The sequence below is a fragment of the Microtus pennsylvanicus genome, chromosome 5, assembly GCF_037038515.1.
Source record: "Microtus pennsylvanicus isolate mMicPen1 chromosome 5, mMicPen1.hap1, whole genome shotgun sequence".
In the NCBI taxonomy this organism is placed as follows: domain Eukaryota; kingdom Metazoa; phylum Chordata; class Mammalia; order Rodentia; family Cricetidae; genus Microtus; species Microtus pennsylvanicus.
In genome coordinates, this window is record NC_134583.1 from 90,933,086 (window position 1) to 90,953,022 (window position 19,937).

The 19,937-nt window shown below is 49.2% G+C and overlaps 1 protein-coding gene across 1 annotated transcript; it reads left to right on the plus strand.

Moving 5' to 3' along the window:
- Positions 1–1,006: 1,006 nt before the first annotated feature.
- On the plus strand, positions 1,007–17,428 carry Slc22a8 (solute carrier family 22 member 8). The gene is made up of 11 exons (XM_075974971.1): positions 1,007–1,252; positions 1,897–2,253; positions 11,443–11,546; positions 12,061–12,215; positions 12,720–12,888; positions 14,561–14,684; positions 14,868–14,983; positions 15,860–16,074; positions 16,406–16,514; positions 16,652–16,855; positions 16,930–17,428. The coding sequence occupies exons 2-11, from the start codon at positions 1,921–1,923 to the stop codon at positions 17,021–17,023; spliced, it is 1,623 nt and encodes a 540-aa protein (XP_075831086.1). The 5' UTR covers positions 1,007–1,252; positions 1,897–1,920; the 3' UTR covers positions 17,024–17,428.
- Positions 17,429–19,937: the final 2,509 nt, after the last annotated feature.

Sequence of the window (19,937 nt, forward strand, 5' to 3'; positions counted from 1 at the left end):
AGAGTTCATAGAAAACTTTGATTCAAACCAGAAGTGGCAGGGCACGCTTGTAATCCAGCACTTAAGAGGAGGCTAAGGGAGCGGAACTGCTGTGAACTGAAAGTCAGTGTGAGCTATATAGTGAGAGCCTGTCTCAAAAGCCCAAAGAAGGGAGGGAGGTAGAAGGAGGAAGGGGCAAGAGAAAGGGAGAGAAAGCCTAGATGCTTAAGGACAGAAATGAGCTTGAAGCTGCACCTCTAAGCTACTTCCTGGCTGAGGACCCCTAAGCAAGTTACTTAACTTCTCAGTGTCCTGACAATGGTAGGCTAAAGCAGGACCACCATGAGTGTCAACCAAACTTCAAGTGGGCTGCTGGACCCTGCCTTGGACCAAAGTCTGGAGGAAAAAAAGATTAGAACGTGATATAAAACTCCTTGCCCAGCTGCCTCTTGGGCGAGACTGAATGCACTTATTTGGTTTGTGTTGGCTTGTTAGATTTTCTGTTTCATATAGAAATACACATTATTAGATAATCAAACCGCACTCAGAGAAATATACAAAACCACAGGGACTGCAGTAGGTTCCCAGAGAGGAACAACTGGGAGAAGGCAAGGGAGTGCATGGGCAGATGGAAGAACGGTCACTTGTGTCTGAGACTCAGGCCAGAACGGCCCTGGTTTTTCCAGGAGCCCAAGGCATGGCATCTCTGAGACCTTAAGTCCCAGAGCTTGGGACATTCTGTCTGGATGGGCTCTGCCATTCTCGATGCGCCTACTCAGGACCACCAGGCAGGAAAAGATGGCGCGTTGCAGGAATAGCACCTCTCTCACCAGTTTCTCTTAGCTCCAAGTCCTCTGAATATCAACTCGGAGGGACCCTGAGCCCTCAGACCAGAATCCCTTCCCAGAGTCTTTCTTAGGAAAGACGGCCTGAGCCGCTCAGCCCTTTGTCCAGCCAGCAGCCCTCTAGGCTCAGCCAAACTCTATTCCCCAGCCCCGTCTCCACCCCCACCAGTCTTGGCTGAGGCAGCCCTTTCAGGAGAGCTGGGCTTGGTGGGTGCACAACATTCTAGCTGCCGGATGTTAATCCTCCAAACAAAGTCAAACATTAACCCAGGAGACAGCTTATGCCTTATATAAGGCCCCCTGGGGGAGACAGAAACAGCCTGTCAGAACTGAGCTGCCCCACCACAGCAGCTGCCGGACCCTAGGACAGAGCACGGGCCGCCACCACATCCATCTCCAGCCCCACTGGATCCAGCCCCAACCACCAGGTGAGATGGGTTTGAAGGTCCCCAACTCTAGCACCCAGGAACCCCCCCAAATCCAAGCCCTTCTTCCTCCTGTGACTGGGCAAACCCCTAGTGCTTCTGTGACCTGCTTGGACTCTTCTGATACTCAAGCACAGGGGAGCCACCCCAGGGAATGCCCAGGAGGCTTTGAGCTTGAGGAGGTCCTTCCCAGCCCACATGGAGCAATACAGGATTGTGTATTATTCTCCCCTTCGCCCACCTCCAGCCTGTGCAACCAACATCCAAGACTGGACCTTTGTTCCCTGCTATGCAGCCTGTGCAGCCCCATGCCTGCACACCTATAAGATTTAAGCACAGGGCCACATGTCTGCATTCACACAGCTTTCATGCTATGCATACCACATAGATCTGCACCGATACGTGTGTGTGTGTGTGTGTGTGTGTGTGTGTGTGTGTGTGTGTGTGTGTCGTCGTGAAGCTGGGTACATCCTTATGCATCCACACACCAGAGCCCTCACATCTTTACACATGCACACAGATATAGTTCCATACATCTGTGCTCATACATGTAATTAGGTACATCTTCATGCATATGGTTCTATGATGCTCCACAGGCCTACATATTATACACAAACACACCTCTTCACCTGATATCTCTCATACAGTTTTGGTTCATCTTGCCTGGCGCCATGACCTTCTCGGAGATTCTGGATCGTGTTGGAAGCATGGGTCCCTCCCAGTACCTGCTTGTGACCTTGCTGGCCCTCCCAGTCCTCGGAATAGCCAACCACAACTTGCTACAGATCTTCACAGCCACCACCCCTGCCCACTACTGTCGCCCACCTCCCAACGCCTCCATGGGACCCTGGGTGCTCCCTTTGAGTCCGAATGGGAAGCCTGAGAAGTGTCTCCGTTTTGTGCACCTGCCCAATGGCAGTCTTCCCAATGACACCCAGGGGGCCACCGAGCCATGCCTGAATGGCTGGATCTACAACAGCACCAGAGACACCATTGTGACAGAGGTATGTCCGCACCCTCGCTCCGCTCACCTTATCTTAGGTACTCCCATATACCTACAGCACAGGTGGATAGGAAGAGAGGCAGGGGGCCTAGACTTCCCGGGATTGGAGGACAGAGAGGTCTGGGTGAAAAGGAAGGATCCCGGGACTAATGAACAGGAGCTGAGTGGTTTGGCTCCTTCATGCTCAGAGCCCAAGAGTTCCTTCAACAATCTACCAAGAGATTGTTCCTCTACTGGCACAGTCCCGAGCTCCAGGGATTCGAAAAATGTACAGTTCCTGCCCCCAGTGGGGTGTTAGAGCCTTGTTGGGTAGACTCAGTGGGTGAAAACACCACATGAGGAAGTGTGAAATGACTTGTTACCTTGGACTGGTTATAGGGACAGGAAGGGGTGGCCGTTGCAGGAAGCCCCTCTAAAGAAACGGCCCTGGAGCTGAGACTGGAACATCAAGGGTTAACCAAACTAGGAGGGAGAAGAGGAACATTCCATCCTGTGTCAAGCATTGCAGGGGGGCGTGGGGGTGTAGAAGAGAGATTTCAGAGGTTGAAAGACTCCTGAGCAGATCCAGAGGGAGTCAGCCGCTGGCCCACAGGCGCTACGGCTGCACTTCCCAGCCATCCTTCTTGGGGGACCTGATTCTCTCACCACTGTTTCTAGAGTTAGAGCGAATCCTTCAATGAACTGACAGGCCAGTCAGGAGACTGCGACAGGAGGAAGATGAGGAAATGGGATCGGTGTTTACTAAATGCCAGCTGAGTGTCAGGCACACGCGGGCGCTTTGCAGACACTGTCTTGTCGCCCTTGAGGGTGAAGCTCTCAGTCCTGGGGAGGAGAAGGGGTTCGGTGCAGTGTACGCGGTCAGTTTCACGGCTGGATCTTAAAGGAAAGTGGCCCTAAGTACAAAGTACAAGGGAGGATTTAGCCATAGATTCCAGGGAGGCTTAATAAAGGGACACCCTGTGAGCCCCACAACTGCAGGATCCAGATATTGCTTCACTAGAAGACCTTTGCCTTGCAAACACACTCCCAGGCTGCCACTTGGTGGGCCTGGGCTTCCTAAAATCCTAAGGAATGCAGTCTCCTGATCTCCACTTTACAGTCATGACTTTCTTCTGAGGGCAGAGGTAGGATATGAATCCAAGATCGTCTACACTATCTATATAGTTATTCAAGCAGTTAATGAATATTTATCCTGTATAAAACATTTGTAATATGCCAGACACTATTCTAAATGCCTTCCAAATGTCAGCACTTTTGATCTTGTTGACAGCTATTAAGTAGTTAGTATTCAAATCCCATCTTTCAGATGGGGAGAGCCCAGTGCCCCACTGTAAGTGAGCGGGCTCGGGATGCCAGCATGAGCACTGGGCGCCAGAGCTGTATCCCTGAGCAGCACATTTGCTGCACTCATGCCCCCTGGACCACACCTCTTCCCTGTCACAGCCATTATTTTTCTGCTCTGTGTCAACCATAGTGTTCAGAACGCATCAAGCATCCAAAACATTGGGCGCATTGGTGTTATGATGCAGAACGCAAGGCCACAGAGTCAAAGAAGACACTAGCCCTCCAGTAGCTTGGTCCAGTAGCTTGGTGGAATCTATATGGATTCACTGCTGTGTCCCCAACACCTGGAATTTGTGGAAGGAATAAATTCCATAATCTTAAGATTCTGAAAACCCAGTGAAGAGGTCTCTAACCAGCACAGGGCCAGGCAGTCCTAGAGGGCCCGTTGGAGTCTCTTGTAAAAGAGAAGAAAGAGGTAGGGAGCGAGCCCACGCAGGCAGTACACCCCAGATACAAGGCACAGAACGTCAAATGCAAAGTCACGGATGCATAGGCTGAAGGATAGACAAGAAGAGTGAGGCGTGGCGGCTATTGGACATGGGGCAGGAGAGGATAGCAGCAAGGCCTGGTATGATCACTAAGTCAAACTCGTGCCTCTGTAACGAGGGGTGAGGAGCCAATGGATGTGGCAGTCTTTAAGAAGGTGTGTAGCAGACTCAGGGCACCCTCTGAGGAGCCTCACTCTACAGGACAGAGAGTGGCTTGCAGGGAGAGTGTTAGTCTAGCAGCAGAGTAAGTTAATAGCAACCTGCATAGGACTCTGGGATGGGGTGACAGATAGATGGAAACCAGAAAAGACTAGGGAATTATAATCCGAGGACCCGGCAACTGAGCAAATGTGGGAGGAAAAGAGCAGATAGGAAATCAAGGACATGCCCAGAAGCTTCCCAGCGTATGCGTGACTTGGTATCCATCACTTTCAGAAACACAGAACCCAAGGAACAAACACCCTAAAGGAAAAGATGGGCATGATGACACACACCTGTAATCCCCGTACTCGAGAGGCTGAGGCAGGAGTTCGAGGCCAGCCTAGGCCTAGGCTACAGAAAGAAAGAAAGAAAGAGAGAGAGAGAGAGAGAGAGAGAGAGAGAGAGAGAGAGAGAAAGGAAGGAAGTTCAAGAAAAGAAAGGAAGGAAGGAGGAGAAAGAAAGAGAGAAGAAAGAAGAGAAAATTAGGGAAATAGGGAGGGAGAAAGGTGGAGAAGGAGAAAGTGAAGGAAAAATAGGCAGGCTTACAAGGAATACTTAGATAGCCTCGTCATGAACACAGTGTGTGAGGACATAATACCAGATGGGCACAGGTGTATGCATGAGTTCATTTAATCCTCACGACCCTCAGAGTTTAGCACCTTGACTATCCTGTTTGCATAGATGAGGACATTGAAAGACAGGTCCCTAGACAACAAGGTAAAATATTCACAAAGGGTAGAATGGAGAACCCAAGTCCCTGGGGTAGAGCTCCAGAAGCCACGCTCCTTGAGGCTGCACAGAATCTGACCTTGAGACTGACTATCCACCCTTCACCCCACTGAGAAGGTTGGGTGGTCTGACTTGTTCGCAGATACCCCAACCCACGCGGCAGTAGCTCCTCTAGGACAGGAACAGTACCTCTCCCACCTACATCTGCCATTGCAGGACTAAGTATGCAGTAGGTGCTTAAGCAATGCTAAAGATAGGATAAGTTCCTCCTATGTCTACATAGGCACTGCTGACCACTGGGAAGCAGTTTCCTTTCCTGTTCGCTCCTTAGGTGGGCTTCCGGGAGCCATGCCAAGGGCAGAGGGTACAGGGCCTCATACCCAGTTAAACATCAGTTCACCTTTATCCCGGCCAAATTTCCAATCACCATTACATTTGTTAAGATGACGTGAGTCTGCACAATTGGGGATCAGCAGTCCTCAGGGGGCTGCACCCTTGCCCCTGTCAGAGTTCATTTAACTCTGTGTTAAGCTCTAATTCCCTGGGGATGCAGCTATTGCAAACCCACAAGAAGGTTCTCCTGCCGTGTCCAGCTACTGGAACATTAATGGGCAAACCCAACAAGAGGAACAAACACAGAGGCTGTGATATTCTGTTCATTCAGCCATGGCAAAAACAGGCTTCCATCTGCTTGGGGTGGGTAGAAGAGAGTTCTACCTCCCATGTGATAGAAGCGATCAGGACTTTCCAGAAAGAGCTTTAACTAGGACACTAAGAGGAAACAAAGACCTTTCTTTTATGTCTGGAAAGCATGGGAGCCTGGATGCTGATCCCTAGGTTCCCAGGAGTACAGCTCACAGCCGCATACACTTACGCAGGCCACAACCCTCAGGGCCTGGGCCCAGCCTCAAATGAGCAAAGTATGCCTTTCTAAGGCCCCTGGCCTTCCTCTTGGCTGTGTGCCTTCCTGTCCTGATTCCATGATCTCTACCCCAGCCAGGACCTCTGATCTCTCCAATCCTCATCACCGAATATCCAGTCTACCCAGACTCAGGACACTTCTGTTTCTTGTGTTCAGTCCCGCTCCTGCTCCACATCCCACTGGCTGCCCTCAGCCCTGCTCGGACACGCTCTGTTTCGACCTCTTTCTCAGACTCTGATCTAAATCCTCAGTAAGGATGTGAGAGTGTCACCCTGACTACCTTTCTGGCCAGCCTGACCCCAGTGGCAGCCATTATGTAAAAAGTTCCTGATCATTTGCACAAAAGGGGCCTGAACGATTCTGTAGTTCCCTAAACTCAAGAGCTCACTCGGTGGACATCTACTGCGCACGGGCCCCTGAGCTGCTGCTTCACTTTCCGCGGTTGTGAGCAGGCTAGTCAGGTACTATCCTTACACAGCTGGGAGGGTGCGCAGGAGACCCTAACTCCAGAACTGTACCCCATCTGCGGCAGCACATGTCACATTTCATTGGACATGTGACAATAATAATAATAATACGATTGTTTTGAGTTGAATGCAGTGTCTTTCAGATTTAGGGCTGGGTGCTCTTCATTCCTTACATCATCCACAGCTCCAAGAAGTAGGCACCAGGTAGAGCTGAGGACTCTGACCACATAGAAGCTAAACATCTGTTCCAGAGCTAAAGAGGTGGCTCAGTCAGTAAAGGCCTGCATAAGCATGAGGACCCGAGTGTCAACCCAAACGCCCAGGAAAGCTGAGTGTTCTAGCCTGCAGTCCCAGCACTGACAGGATTCCCTAGGGCTGACAAGACATTCATCCACTGCGCAAACAGGAACAAACCACCCAGAGAGGACCCTGGTACTCAGAAAAGATTAGCAAAGGTCAGGCAACACTCCTGAGTAAGGGGGGATCCTAACATGTGAAAAACAGAAAGGAACCACTCGTTTTTATTGACTCAGAGTAAAACCTGATTGTACCCAAAGGAGTCCCATTCAAAGGAAGCACAGAAAACACTCCAGATGTCTTGAATATTTCATTCTTCTGCTACAGATTTTAATGGACCTTCTTAGAGACTTTGCGCTGCGGGTTTTGCACAGGGAGTTCCACCAAAAGCATCCAGGATGCTCTAAAATCTTCCTCTTCCATCCCATTTGCTCCACACCCACTTCCTGTGTCTATTCCCAATCCCTTTCCCATCACCACCTATCAGGCCAATAGATCAACACATAGCAGAATCACACATTTATTTACAGCGAAAGTCCCCAAATCAGGTAGCTTAAAACAACCAAGATTTTATCATCTCACAGATTTGGAGGCAAGAAGTCCAAAGCCCACAGCATCAGTATGTTCCCCACACAGGCCCCACAAAGAATCCTCCCTGTCTCCTCTAGCTTCAGGTGGTTGCTGACACCTTGGCATGGCTTGGCTTGTGGGTCCCCTTAGCTCCACCTCCATCCTGTCCTGTCTGCGCATGTCTCTTCTCTTCCTACAAGGGTCCACCCTGCCCATTATGGCCTTGCTATAACTCAGTTAATTATGGCTAAACGACTTGATTTCCACTCTAGAAGGCTAGCACTTCGGTGTGTCTCTTGAGGGGACACAATCAACTCATAATGGCTGCGGGTCTCAGACCTGCGCCCCACAGTTTGTGGTGCTCAGCAGAGTGGTCATAGACACATTTTTCTCATCACTTATGATGAGCTTCATTACTCACGAAATCTCTGAAAACAATTTACAGTGTAATTGAAGTTCACTTTTTATTTCTTTCTAGTGTTTAATCATAGAGTACTTCTTTTTACTTTTTCTAAAGATCACTCAAGCATGGTACTACTCCAGCGGATGTCATGTTGTATTATGAAGGTATCTCTCCTCACTGACGTAGAGCTGTGTCCTAGACACTGCCCATCCCACCCCACACATACACATCTCACAAAGGAGGCAGCTCTCCTCACAGAATTTGGAGTGCAAACCATGTGACTTGTCACACATACATGAAAGGTGATACAAACTCCGTTTTCATCAGCAGCTTCTTGTTGCTATAGCAAAAGCTTCAACAGGAAGTCCTGGCTTGACTATTACTGAATAATAATAAAGAAGAGTTCTGAAAAAAGTAGCGTTCCAGACTGATGGTTAGGTCTACAGGGCCACCCAGGGACCCAGACTGACAGCAGCTCTTCCATATTCAGGGTTGTAGCAGCCATCACTATGCCCACCCATAAGAAAGGAGAAAGCGATTATGCCCAGGCCAGGGAGTTCCTTTTACGTCAATGAAATACCACAGTGTCTTCAGCTTCCACTTTCTTATCAAAAAGCGCATGGCTCCCCGCAGCTACTGCATCACACAGGGAGTGTGCTTTCTCTGTGAAGGAAGGTGAACTAAACTGTGTGAGTAATTAGTCTTTTCTTTAGATTTTCCCGAATGGCTTAAGACGGTGTGTCAGAAAGTACCAGAAGTCTCTCCAGACACTCCTGCCATGCCTCTCTCCCTACGCCCTCACCTGCTCCTGTATTCTGTTTCCTCCTTTGCCACCCCACACCATACCATGTTAGAAATGTCTGCCAGGATTCCTGGACCTGTTGGCTCACCTGAAGCTAGCTGAAGACCTGGAGTCCTCATCCACCCCATCCCACCTCACCTCCAGAAGAGAAAGGTAGAAAAGAACTCCTTGGGCTCTGTGGTCTCTCCCCACACTTTATTTCCGAAACACTTTTAGGAGGCATTTCTAGGGAACATTCTTCACTTCATCACGCAAGCGATGCAGGATGTCTGGAGCAAAGAATGAGTGCTGGGATTAACAGGAGATTAGAGCAGACAGGTGCCCAGGCCAGAGCGTAGCTGCCTTAGAAACCCTAGCCAATAAGAGGGAACCAGAGAACATTCCTAGCAAAGTAGGAAAGACTTGTCTACTTGTCACAGCAACCTGTTCGGAGCCCGTTTCCTCACCTGTGAAACGGAAACACAACATGAATGCTGTGCGGGCTGAAGAAACGAAAGGACAGAAGAAGCTCAACTTAGGACAGTCCCTGGTACAGAGCCTTCAGCAAGCATCCGCTGCCACTATGCATTCAAAGGCAAAATAGTGAGGCCTATATTACAGCAATTGTGACGAAAAGAGAGGGATTGGAGGATAGGCTCAACAGTGACGAGAGCCTGTTGCTCTTGCAGGGGACATAGCTTTTGTTTCTAGCATCCGCATGGCAGTTCACAACCATCCATCCATAACTCCAGGTCTACAGGATCTGACATCCTCCTCTGACCTCTGGAGGCACCAGGCACAGATGTGATAGACATACGCATATGCGGGCAAAACACTCAATACACACAAAAGACATAAATAGAAAAAATAGGGAAATCCAGTTTCAAAAACAAATACAGTTGGGTATGGTGGCACACACTTTTAATCTAAGCACTAGGTAGGCAGAAGCAGGCAGATCTCTGTGAGTTCTAGGCCAACTTGGTTCATATAATGAGTTTCAGGACAGCCAGGGCTATAGAGAGAGACCCTGTCTTATATATATTGTATATACTATATGTAATATAGTATGTTGTGTATATTATATAATATATTGCATGTATTATATATATTTGAAACTTTAAGATCAAATGACTGTGGGGTGGGGGTGGGGTATCTGTAAACACCAGAGCCCGCAGTTTTGATCTGAGGCAATCAGAAGTCTGGTTCAACACAACTCAGTAGTCTGTGTTGGTTCCAATTTATAGAGTCTGATCCCGGGCAGTTTATTTTAGGCATATTTAGTACAGCACAATTTTGGAAAAGTTTTCTGGTGACAATTAGCTCAATCTATATGCACAATAAAGCTTAAGGCATCACTTATCAAAACTCTTAGCACAATTCCTGTGATCTCTTGCACGAAAATGGGTTCTAGAGAAATAATGCTCACGATAATGATAATGGTCTAGGGCAGTGCTTCTCAACCTCCCTAGTGTTGTGACCCCTTAACATCATTCCTCATGCTGTGCGGACCCTTCCAACCACAAGACCATTTCATTGCTACTTCATAACAGTAATTTTGGTACTGTTATGCGCCCTTTGTGAAAGGGTCTCTTGAGCTGACGAGTCGTGATGCACAGGATGAGAGCCCCTGGTCCAGGGAGAGTGAGTAAAGTAAGCGTAAGAGTCTGGGGGAAGCTGGGTGTGGTGACGCATACCTTTAATCCCAGCACTTGGGAGGCAGAGGCAGGAGAATCTCTGTGAGTTTAAGGCCAGCCTGGTCTCCAAAGCGAGTTCCAGGACAGCCAGGGCTACAAAGAAGGACCCTGTCTTAAAAAATCAAAAAGGTGATGGGCAAATTTCCATAGCAGAATTTTTTTTGTTTTATTTTTTGTTTTTCGAGACAGGGTTTCTCTTGTGGTTTTGGAGCCTGTCCTGGAACTAGCTCTTGTAGACCAGGCTGGTCTCGAACTCACAGAGATCCGCCTGTCTCTGCCTCCCGGGTGCTGGGATTAAAGGCGTGCGCCACCACCGCCCGGCTCCATAGCAGAATTTTTTCTTTGCATGTATATTGAAACCACGGCTGTGTTCTTCACAAGTGTTGTGTAATTAAGATTCGTCTATTCAAAGTCACATAAATCTCAAAAACAAATATTTTCAAAAGCCAGGGCTTCCACTTGGTGTGCATGGGACCTTACAGAGTTGGGAGCCAAGTCCTGTTAGGTCTGGGATGGTCATGAGATGTTTTCAAGTAGGCCCAGACTCTGATGGTCTGAAGGCCAGAAGAGAGGCTGTGTTGCAAGAAAAGAACTAGTTAGAGGGAAGCTACCAAGGCCTAAGCCAGGTCAGGATGCAGAAGGTCTGTAGTGTGGCTGACAGAGAAGTTGTGAGTGGCTGTAGTGAGCATGGTGCTTCCGTGTGTTGGTCAGGGCAGAACTGAGAATTGAGTGAAGGGGGTGGGTGACAGCAAGGGTGGGTTCTCAGTCTGGAGAATTGGAGGGAATTTAGAAAGGGAAGGTTATGAGGAAAACCGATGAAGAAGAGTTAGGAGAGAAAGAGAGGAGGAAGAGAGAGAGAAAAGGGGGCAGGGAGGGAGAGACCAGAAGAGTAGACCTTAGGAAGAGGAGAGGTGAGGTCAAGGATGCAGGTGGAGGGAGTAGCCTTGGAAATGTGGGGAAAAGGAGGAGCTGCAGGACACAGATAGACTTTTAGTGGAAGAGGCCGAGAAGAGAGATCAATAGGGCAGCTCAGCAGACTTCAACCATACAATACACTTGAGGGATGTTGTCATCACACAACCGTGGATCAAGGACCTACAGAACCCACCCAGGTGGACAAAATTAGTGCTTGGCAGTCAAAGACCAGGTTCAGGGAAGCCAAGGCATGTAAGTGCCTGCACACATACATGCGAGTGAGCATGCATGCGTGCATGCGTATGTGAAGGTAGGCTGAGCATAGCTGGGGGAACTGGACTGTGTTGAACTGGCATGGCCCTACCTTGATCTTGTGCAGTGGGACTTGGTGTGCAGCTCCAACAAACTGAAGGAGATGGCCCAGTCGATCTTCATGGCAGGCATACTGATTGGCGGGCCCGTGTTTGGAGAACTGTCAGACAGGTGAGGCTTGGGAACACATTCCACATACATTCCCTCATAACTCTGTTCTGACCGTGTACCCCAAAGAAGCAAAAGCTGGGAGAGGTGAGAAGGATGGTCCTCTATGGGCAGACACCATTCCCTTGCCAGACCATAGCCTTCTCTTTGTCCCAAAGTCCTGGTTTGAATTTTCTGGCCTCTCAACCCAGGTTCTCAGAACCAGTTTTGTGGCTACATAGCATAAAGCCAGGGCAGATGAATTGCTCAGAGATACGTGGTCTTTTGACCTCTGCTCAGTCAGCTAAGCTGAGGCAGAGGAAATAACTCATTAACTCAATGCTTCTACTGCAAACTTGTTGAAAAACAGCAATTACCAGCAAGGCTCTGTCTGGTGAGGGAGTTATGTGCTACGCCTGGTCTTCTGGTGAGGCTGGGGGGTGGGGTGCCTTTAGCCCTTTGCCCCAAAGCCTGAAAGTCACTCAGTTTGGCAGCTATGTAGTGGCTAACCTGACCCTTCCTCTCTTCTGAGCTGCAGATTTGGCCGCAAGCCCATCCTGACCTGGAGCTACCTAATGCTGGCAGTCAGTGGCTCAGGCGCTGCCTTCAGCCCCAGCCTTCCCATCTATACAGTCTTCCGATTCCTGTGCGGCTGCAGCATCTCAGGCATTTCTCTGAGCACCGTTATCTTGAGTGAGCCACAGTGGGGACCCGAGCAGCAAGGCTTTGGGGAGCAACAGTCAAAAGCAGAGAGAGTGGCCTACCTTTGGTTTCTCGAGACACTTCTGAATTTTGCAACAATTACAAACATAATGACAGTGGCTAAGAAGCTATAGGACCTGCCTTGTGCCTGGATGCTCTGCAACGCACATGATCCTGTTCAGTGCATCCATAGAGATGAGCGATACAGTATCAGTTGCAAATGAGTGTTCGCTATATCTGGTGGAGTTGAGGGCAAAGCAAGGGAAGTCACTTTCAGTGGGGAGATATAGTAAGACTGACTGGGGTGGAGAGAGGCCCAGCTGTGAGTCCTATGTCCTTGAGTTTCAAGAGCAATATCTGCAAACTGGTGATAACTGAGTCCTTGGGATCAGATGGAGTCAGGTAGCTAATGGGAGGCAGAAGCTGATACTACTGCACAGGGAGGTGTCTGGGGCCTGACAAGACCCTAATCTGGTCCTTGGGCTTCTCTCACAGATGTGGAATGGGTACCCACCTCGGTGCGGGCCATCTCATCAACATCAATTGGGTACTGCTACACCATTGGCCAGTTCGTTCTGTCCGGCCTGGCCTATGTCATTCCTCAGTGGCGCTGGCTACAGTTAGCTGTATCTGTTCCCTTCTTCATCTTCTCCCTGTTATCCTGGTATGTGGCCCTCTTCTGTTCTCTCTACCCAATTCCACCAGGGACAAACAAGGGCTCCATGCCTAACCTGGCTATCCAACTCCATCTGTCCCCAGTTCCCTGGTGCCAGAGTCAAGAACGGCCCTCCAGGGTAGAGGAGTTACATGTGCTGAGTCATGCTGTAGGGGAGAGCAGGTGTTGGGAGCACTGGGAGCTGCCTGTAGCTGAAGAAGGGGCATGAGTTGAGATGGACGGGAGGGTGCTGGTCTACCGTGAGCACAGAAATCCAGGGAGGCCTCAACTAAACATGGAGGAGGATAGAAAAGTACAGAAGGTGCCTGTGGGGCTGGCAGGCCTACCCAAAGTTCTGTTTGTGGGGGGAAAAATGGCCCAGAAATACAGACCCACATGGTGAGGCCAGGAACAGAAGGGACGGTACTGTGCTGGCTAGAGGATGTTGGAGGAGAAATCTGAAGGACCTTTGGAAGGAAGTATCTACAGAATTGGGAGACTGTCAGATGTAAAATACAAAAGAATATCCAAAGTGGAGCCTCAGCCAGGAAATCTCTTGAGAATTGAGGTGATTTGGTGGGAGAAGCAGAGTGTGCAGAGATCTCATTACCAAGCTGTTGAACCCAAATCCACCCAGGAAGACAGCAAATTAGCCCAAGTGCTGGAAGTTGAAAACATTCTGAGGGAAACTGTGAAACTATGAAGTAACTATTTATAAGTTATGCATGCTATCCTACTCTGAACACTGATTAATGTTGTCTCTGATCCTTGCTGCATCTCTGGTTGATGGGAGCATTATTGTCCCTATCCAAAGAGGAGAAAACTGAGACCTGGGGAAGATTACATGGAAAAGTACAGACTTGAGATGGAACTTCAACTTGGAAATGAACATAGCACTGCCAAGAGATGAACAGCAATCTGAAAGGGAAGAGGAAGAGACTAGAGAGTGGGGGCAGAATGTACACAGCCTGGGGTGGGAGCAGTCAGAGTCGGGGACAAAGGCCGCAGATAGTCAGCAGTGTACAGTCGAGAGATTGGTGCCCTTTGGCCTGTGCTTGAGGCAGGTCTCACTCATTTTGAGCCTCAATTTTTTTTCTAGATAAAATGGGGATGATATTGCTGGTTACCCTAATTTTATGGGGCTGACCTACAGGAAGACTTGTTGACTGGGAGCCACTGCTGTCATTATTCTCAGGGAGGCAAAGCTAGAGTCCTGGGCTCAGCCATGAAGCATGAGAGGAGCCCCTTCACAGTCTTGGTGAGAGCAGGCTCACAGGACTGTCAAGGTAGAAACGGAAGCTTGTAAGTCCATGAACAGCAGACTTGAAGAGCAGGGATCACGAATCTAAGGCCAGGTATCAGTGTCCTCCCTCCGAAGGCCTTGAAGGAATCCAGAACAAAACCCACTACAGTCCCTGGGGCTCCTAGCTAAGGAAGACATCCAACAACCAGCAATCTAGGTGTGGAACATTGGAAGGCTGTTTTAGATGAGGAGGAACAGAATGCCGGAATTTGTGCTAACTAGAAGAAGCCCAAGTACAAAGATGGGCCAGTGTGAGGTTCCATGGAAAGAGCATTAGGCACCTCAGGTTTCTGGGCCTCCTATCCCATGGCTCCAGAGGCAGAGGTCTTAAAAGGGACTCTTGAACAGGAGCCACTATGTTTTGACTCTGGCCCCCAGGTGGGTACCAGAGTCCATTCGCTGGCTGGTTCTATCTGGAAAGTTCTCAAAGGCCCTGAAGACGCTCCAACGGGTGGCTACCTTCAATGGCAAGAAGGAGGAGGGGAGAAAGCTCACCATAGAGGTAGGTGGGGAGGGATTATAGCTGGGGCAGGACTATATGTCAGCCTCTCTGGTGTGCTTTCTTGGCTGACAGTTGTATTCCATCTGCTCCCCCAATGCATCCTCTGAAAGAGCTAGGCTTGAACTCCTTCCTTTCCAGCAGCTAGGCCCACTAACAGCACCTCTCCTTCTCCTATGTCTCAAGGAGCTGAAGTTCAGCCTGCAGAAGGACATGACCTCAACCAAGGTCAAATATGGCTTATCTGACTTGTTCCGGGTATCCATCCTGCGCCGTGTGACCTTTTGTCTCTCCCTGGCCTGGTAACCTGCCACCTCTCCCTACTCATGCCCTGCACAGGGTTGATGAACACTGAGGTGTCCATCAGGGCAAGCCTAGGGTACCTGCAAGAAAAATCAAGAAAATACCTCCTGGGAGCCACCAAGACAAGCTTCCAACCCAGAAGTCCCATATTCATTTGAGAGTGTCTGCTTCCACTGAGGTCGCACAGCCCCACACAGGGCAGGTGCTCTAGTCCTTCGGTGAACATCCTGGTGGCAGAACTTGCCCCACAGTCTGCCTCTCTGTCCCTGAAGCCTTTTAGCCTAGCTCTGTCCTCTGGAACCACACAGAGGAGAGCTGACCCTGCAGGCTGCAGACTTGCAGGGAGCAATTATATATCCAAATTTCCTCTTCTGACTGATCCTACATCTTCCCCAAAGCCCTTTTATGACCTAGTTGTGAGACCACTTTCCATCCTAGTCTTCCCCAGGATCAAATTTATCCCACACTTTTCCGTGATTCTGAGAGAGGAGGAGGAGTTCTGTTCACACGGCTCACAGTTTGGCTTTCACCCCTGCCTCTCTGGACGCTGCATCTCAACTGAACAAACAGAGAGCGTTTCCTGCCTCCTCGAGTCTCTGAGAGTCCCTCCAGTCCTGTTATTCTATGAAATCAATCTTGGGTACCTCTGCCATGAGCACCATGACCATACAAGACATGACCAATCAATCCCAGCACTTTTCATTGAGCTCAGACACAATCTCACAAAACTCAACAGTACTCAAGCAGCCTACATCAATCTGCTACAGATGACACAATCAATAAAACTATTTATCATCCTGGGAACCCAAGGGTCGCTGTGGGAAGAGATCTCCGTTCGGCTGCAGGTGCTAACTCCATGACTCTCTGTCTCTCAGGTTCTCTACTGGTTTTGCCTACTACAGTTTGGCTATGGGGGTAGAAGAATTTGGAGTCAACATCTACATACTCCAGCTCATCTTTGGTGCGGTTGACATCCCAGCCAAGTTCATCACAATCCTCTCCATAAGTTACCTGGGCCGGCGCATCACCCAGGGCTTCCTCCTGCTCCTGGCTGGAGCGGCCATCTTGGCACTCATCTTTGTGTCTCCAGGTGAGAGGTCGAGGCTACCCTAGGCCCCTCTGGAAGAAGCTGCCACAGGCTGGAAAGTGAACTCCAACTTTGTTAGCCCTCCTCCGATTCACTGTGTTGGCCTTAAACAGATCCCTACTTTTTGTGGGGCTCAGGTTCCTCTTCTAGACAGCAATCCACTTGGCCCACATGACAAAGCATGAAGAGCAGCGGATGGGTTACTACTCACCTTTCCTTTTCCAAATGAGCTTCCGGGCAACCAAGCACAAAGGGAGAGAAAGTCTGCTAAGGAGTGAGAACATTCAGGTGCTCATGAACACCAAGGCCCATTCTCCAACCTCTTCCCATGCAGAAATGGCGCTCATGAGGACAGCACTGGCTGTATTTGGGAAAGGATGCCTGTCTGGCTCCTTCAGCTGCCTCTTCCTCTACACAAGTGAACTCTACCCCACAGTCCTCAGGTAGGTGGTGCACCTGGGTCCGGGGCTAACAGATGGAACTGTAGCATCCTCCTCTTGCCTTCTACCCAAGGGTCTCAAGAGTGTCCTTTAAAAAGCCCTCTGTAGAGGCTGCCAATCCCTTCTCTGAACCCTCCCAGGCAAACAGGTATGGGTATTAGTAACGTGTGGGCTCGAGTGGGAAGTATGATAGCCCCACTGGTGAAAATCACGGGTGAGGTCCAGCCCTACATCCCTAATGTCATCTTTGGGACCACGGCCCTCCTGGGAGGCAGCGCTGCCTTCTTCCTGCTTGAGACCCTCAACCGGCCCTTGCCAGAGACTATTGAGGACATACAAAACTGGTGAGTTCTCTGCCTCTGGCCCCCAGGGCTCCCCTTGGAGCAAACAGGCTTTTTCCTAAGCTCTATGTCTCTAGGCACAAACATGCCAAGAAAACAAAGCAGGAATCCGAAGCAGAAAAGGCATCCCAGACCATTCCTCTGAAGACTGGTGGATCAGACCCCAGCTGAGAACAACAGAATCTGCTTATCTGCCCTCCAGAGACTGATCCCAAGCAGGACCCTTCCAGTCAAGCACCTTGGGGACTCGGGGAGACCCTGGGTAGGCCCATGCTCTTAGAGCAAAGACTTCTGAGAGTTCAGAAAAGGTATCCTCACCTCACCATCTTCACCATAGCCCACAACCCAGACCTCACCTGTTCAAAGCTCTGGCCACAAGGCTTCCAATACTCACCTCCACACTCATCCTCCCTGCAACCCAGGCCCTGTCATTCTTTTATCTACCCTCTCTGTGTTGGCCACTTTCCTCCATTGTCCCATCTCCATCTCCATTTCCCTTGAGATGTCCTAGCAGTTCTTTCCTTCCCCAAATTCTTTCCTTAGTGGAAAATTTCAATAAATCACAATGAAAATCTCAGCCTATGCTGCTTGAGAAAGGGGATGGGAAAGAGGGCTGGACGCCATGTGGACACACACATCCATCTGTACTGTGTGAACATACAGATATGAGCACTTGGCTGCATGCAAGCTGAGCTACTGTGAACACATACATGTATCCTAGTCTGTTTGTGCAGGTATAACAGATTACCACAGGCTGAACTGTCTAAACAATAGAAATGTATTGCTCATAGTTCTGGAGGCTGGGAAGTCCAACCAAGGTCAAGGTATTGGCGATCAGTGTCTGGTGAGAACATTCTTACGGCGTCCACACAAAGCTGGCTCCTTCCAGCTACTTCATCAGGCACTAATCCATTTCCTGAGAAGAGATCTGTGTTAGTCTGCTTTCTGTAACCATGACAAAACACCTTAAAAGGGAGATTTTATGTGGGCTCTCAGTTTGACATTTTGATCCATACTCACTAGGCACCGTTGCTCCAGAGCTAAGGTAGAACTTCAAGACTTCACCCTTCTCCAACAGTTTGTAGTCCCAAAACCTGCTAATCAAATAGTTCCAGAACCCTATGTGAGACCCTGCCTCTGTTAGAGTTTTTATTGCTATGGTAAAACACTGTGACCAAAAGCAACTCAAGGAAGAAAGGGTTTGATTCATCTTACAATAGTCGGGTCACACTCCATCACTGTGGGAATCAGGACAAGGACTCAAGGCAGGAACTGAAGCAGAGGCCCCGGAGGAACACTATTAGCTTGTTCCTCTTGGCGCTCTCAGCCTGCTTTCTTACAGAACCACCAACACAGAGGCCGTACCTTCCACAGCGGACTGGACCCTCCCACATCAATCATTAAGCAAGAAAATACCCCCACGAGTTTGTCTACAGGGCAGTCTTATGGGGGCATTTTCACGACTGAGATTCTCTCCTCCTAACTTGTGTTAGGTTGACAAAAAATGAACCAAGACACTCGGTTTGGATCCGCTCCATTCAAGTGCTCGGCAGTGGCTATTGGTGACCATATAGGACAACGCCAACACACTCTATGATGGCCCATTATCAAACACAGAGCTAATGACTACTCTCAAGTATGTATTTAGAGATTTGAGAGGGTGCTTAATAAACACTAAGAGAATTACACTGCACCCTGCCTCCACCTTTTGGTGATTTCTCACGGGGATAAAATTTCAACCCTCTTACAAGACCCAGCAGAATCAAGCCCCAGCCTGCCTCAGCAATTTTCAGCACTCCACTTTCACATGCTGAACCCCAGCCTCATTCCGTTTCTTTCTGCTCATAAACTGCCCCGGCCTTTCACTCCGCACTTGAGTTTTCCCCGTATGACTCCTGCTGCATTTGGTTTACACACAACTCATCTTGGGTGGAGATGGGGGGTTCTCAACTATGCAACTTCCTCCCAAAGGACTTCTGAGGCTCTAAAGCCTGGGTTAGGTACTCTACTGATTGTAGAATGAATTGCTGTCTCTATGGCACCTTGGCATTGATTTCCCCAGAAGCAAACCCCCAAGATAAGGATTTGAATGTCAAATGGTTTATTGGGTAGGACAGTCAAGATCACAGGAAGTGGGGAAGTAAGTCTGAGAAAGAAAGCAAGAGCCAGGAGGAGAGGGAGCAAAAGAGCAGAAGGATCCTTCTGCTACTCACCCCAAGCCCCAACCACACCAGCCAGTCATCCAGCCCCATAGGAAACTGCCGTTTACACTTTAGGTGAAGGAGTCTCCCTTGCCAACCTTTAGATAATTTGGGGATGGTACATAGACCATGGAGACCTGACTTATACAATAAAGCTAATAGACTTCACCTTACAACTTGATGTCTACTTGGTGCCTAAGGTCAGCTGACAATCAGGCCAGCAATGTCTCCTCTTGGTTTAACTGGATCTCCACTAGACAGAGAAGAGCTGGGCTCAGTGTGAATCAGTGGCCTCTGCCTTCTCCCCATCCATCAGTGGTTCAGAATTCAGGATGGCTCCTGAAATGTCCTAACCATGTCCATTTCTGCACTGCTGCAAGGTGTTTCCTCAGACACATAGTGAGGGAAAGGAAGATACCCAGAAAGCACTTTCCGTTGCTGCTGTCAAGATTCACAGTGAAACGCCAAATTCCATTTCTCCTTCTCTCCATTGCTGCTGTTCCTCAGTTGTCTCTATTCCCTTCTCTCTGTTCCTGAGCAGGGACAACAACTAACTCAGTGAAATTGCCACCCAATGTGGAACACCCTCTGGGTCACCTCATGGGTGAATGAGCTCATATCTAGTTAGTGAGATTTTGCTGTTTTGTTAAGGCAGGGTCTCGTGTAGCCCAGTGTGCCCTCCAATGTATAGTGTAGCCAGTTGAAGATGGCCTTGAACTTCTGATCTCCAGCTTCCACCTCCTTAGTGCTAGGATTACTTGTGTGTCACATGTCCCATGTTACATGGTTCTAGGAATCCAATTCAGAACTTCCTGCATGCCAGACGGGTGCTTTATCAATAAGTTACATCCCCAGCTCATGTCTAGCTTATAAGCGGTGGCTGT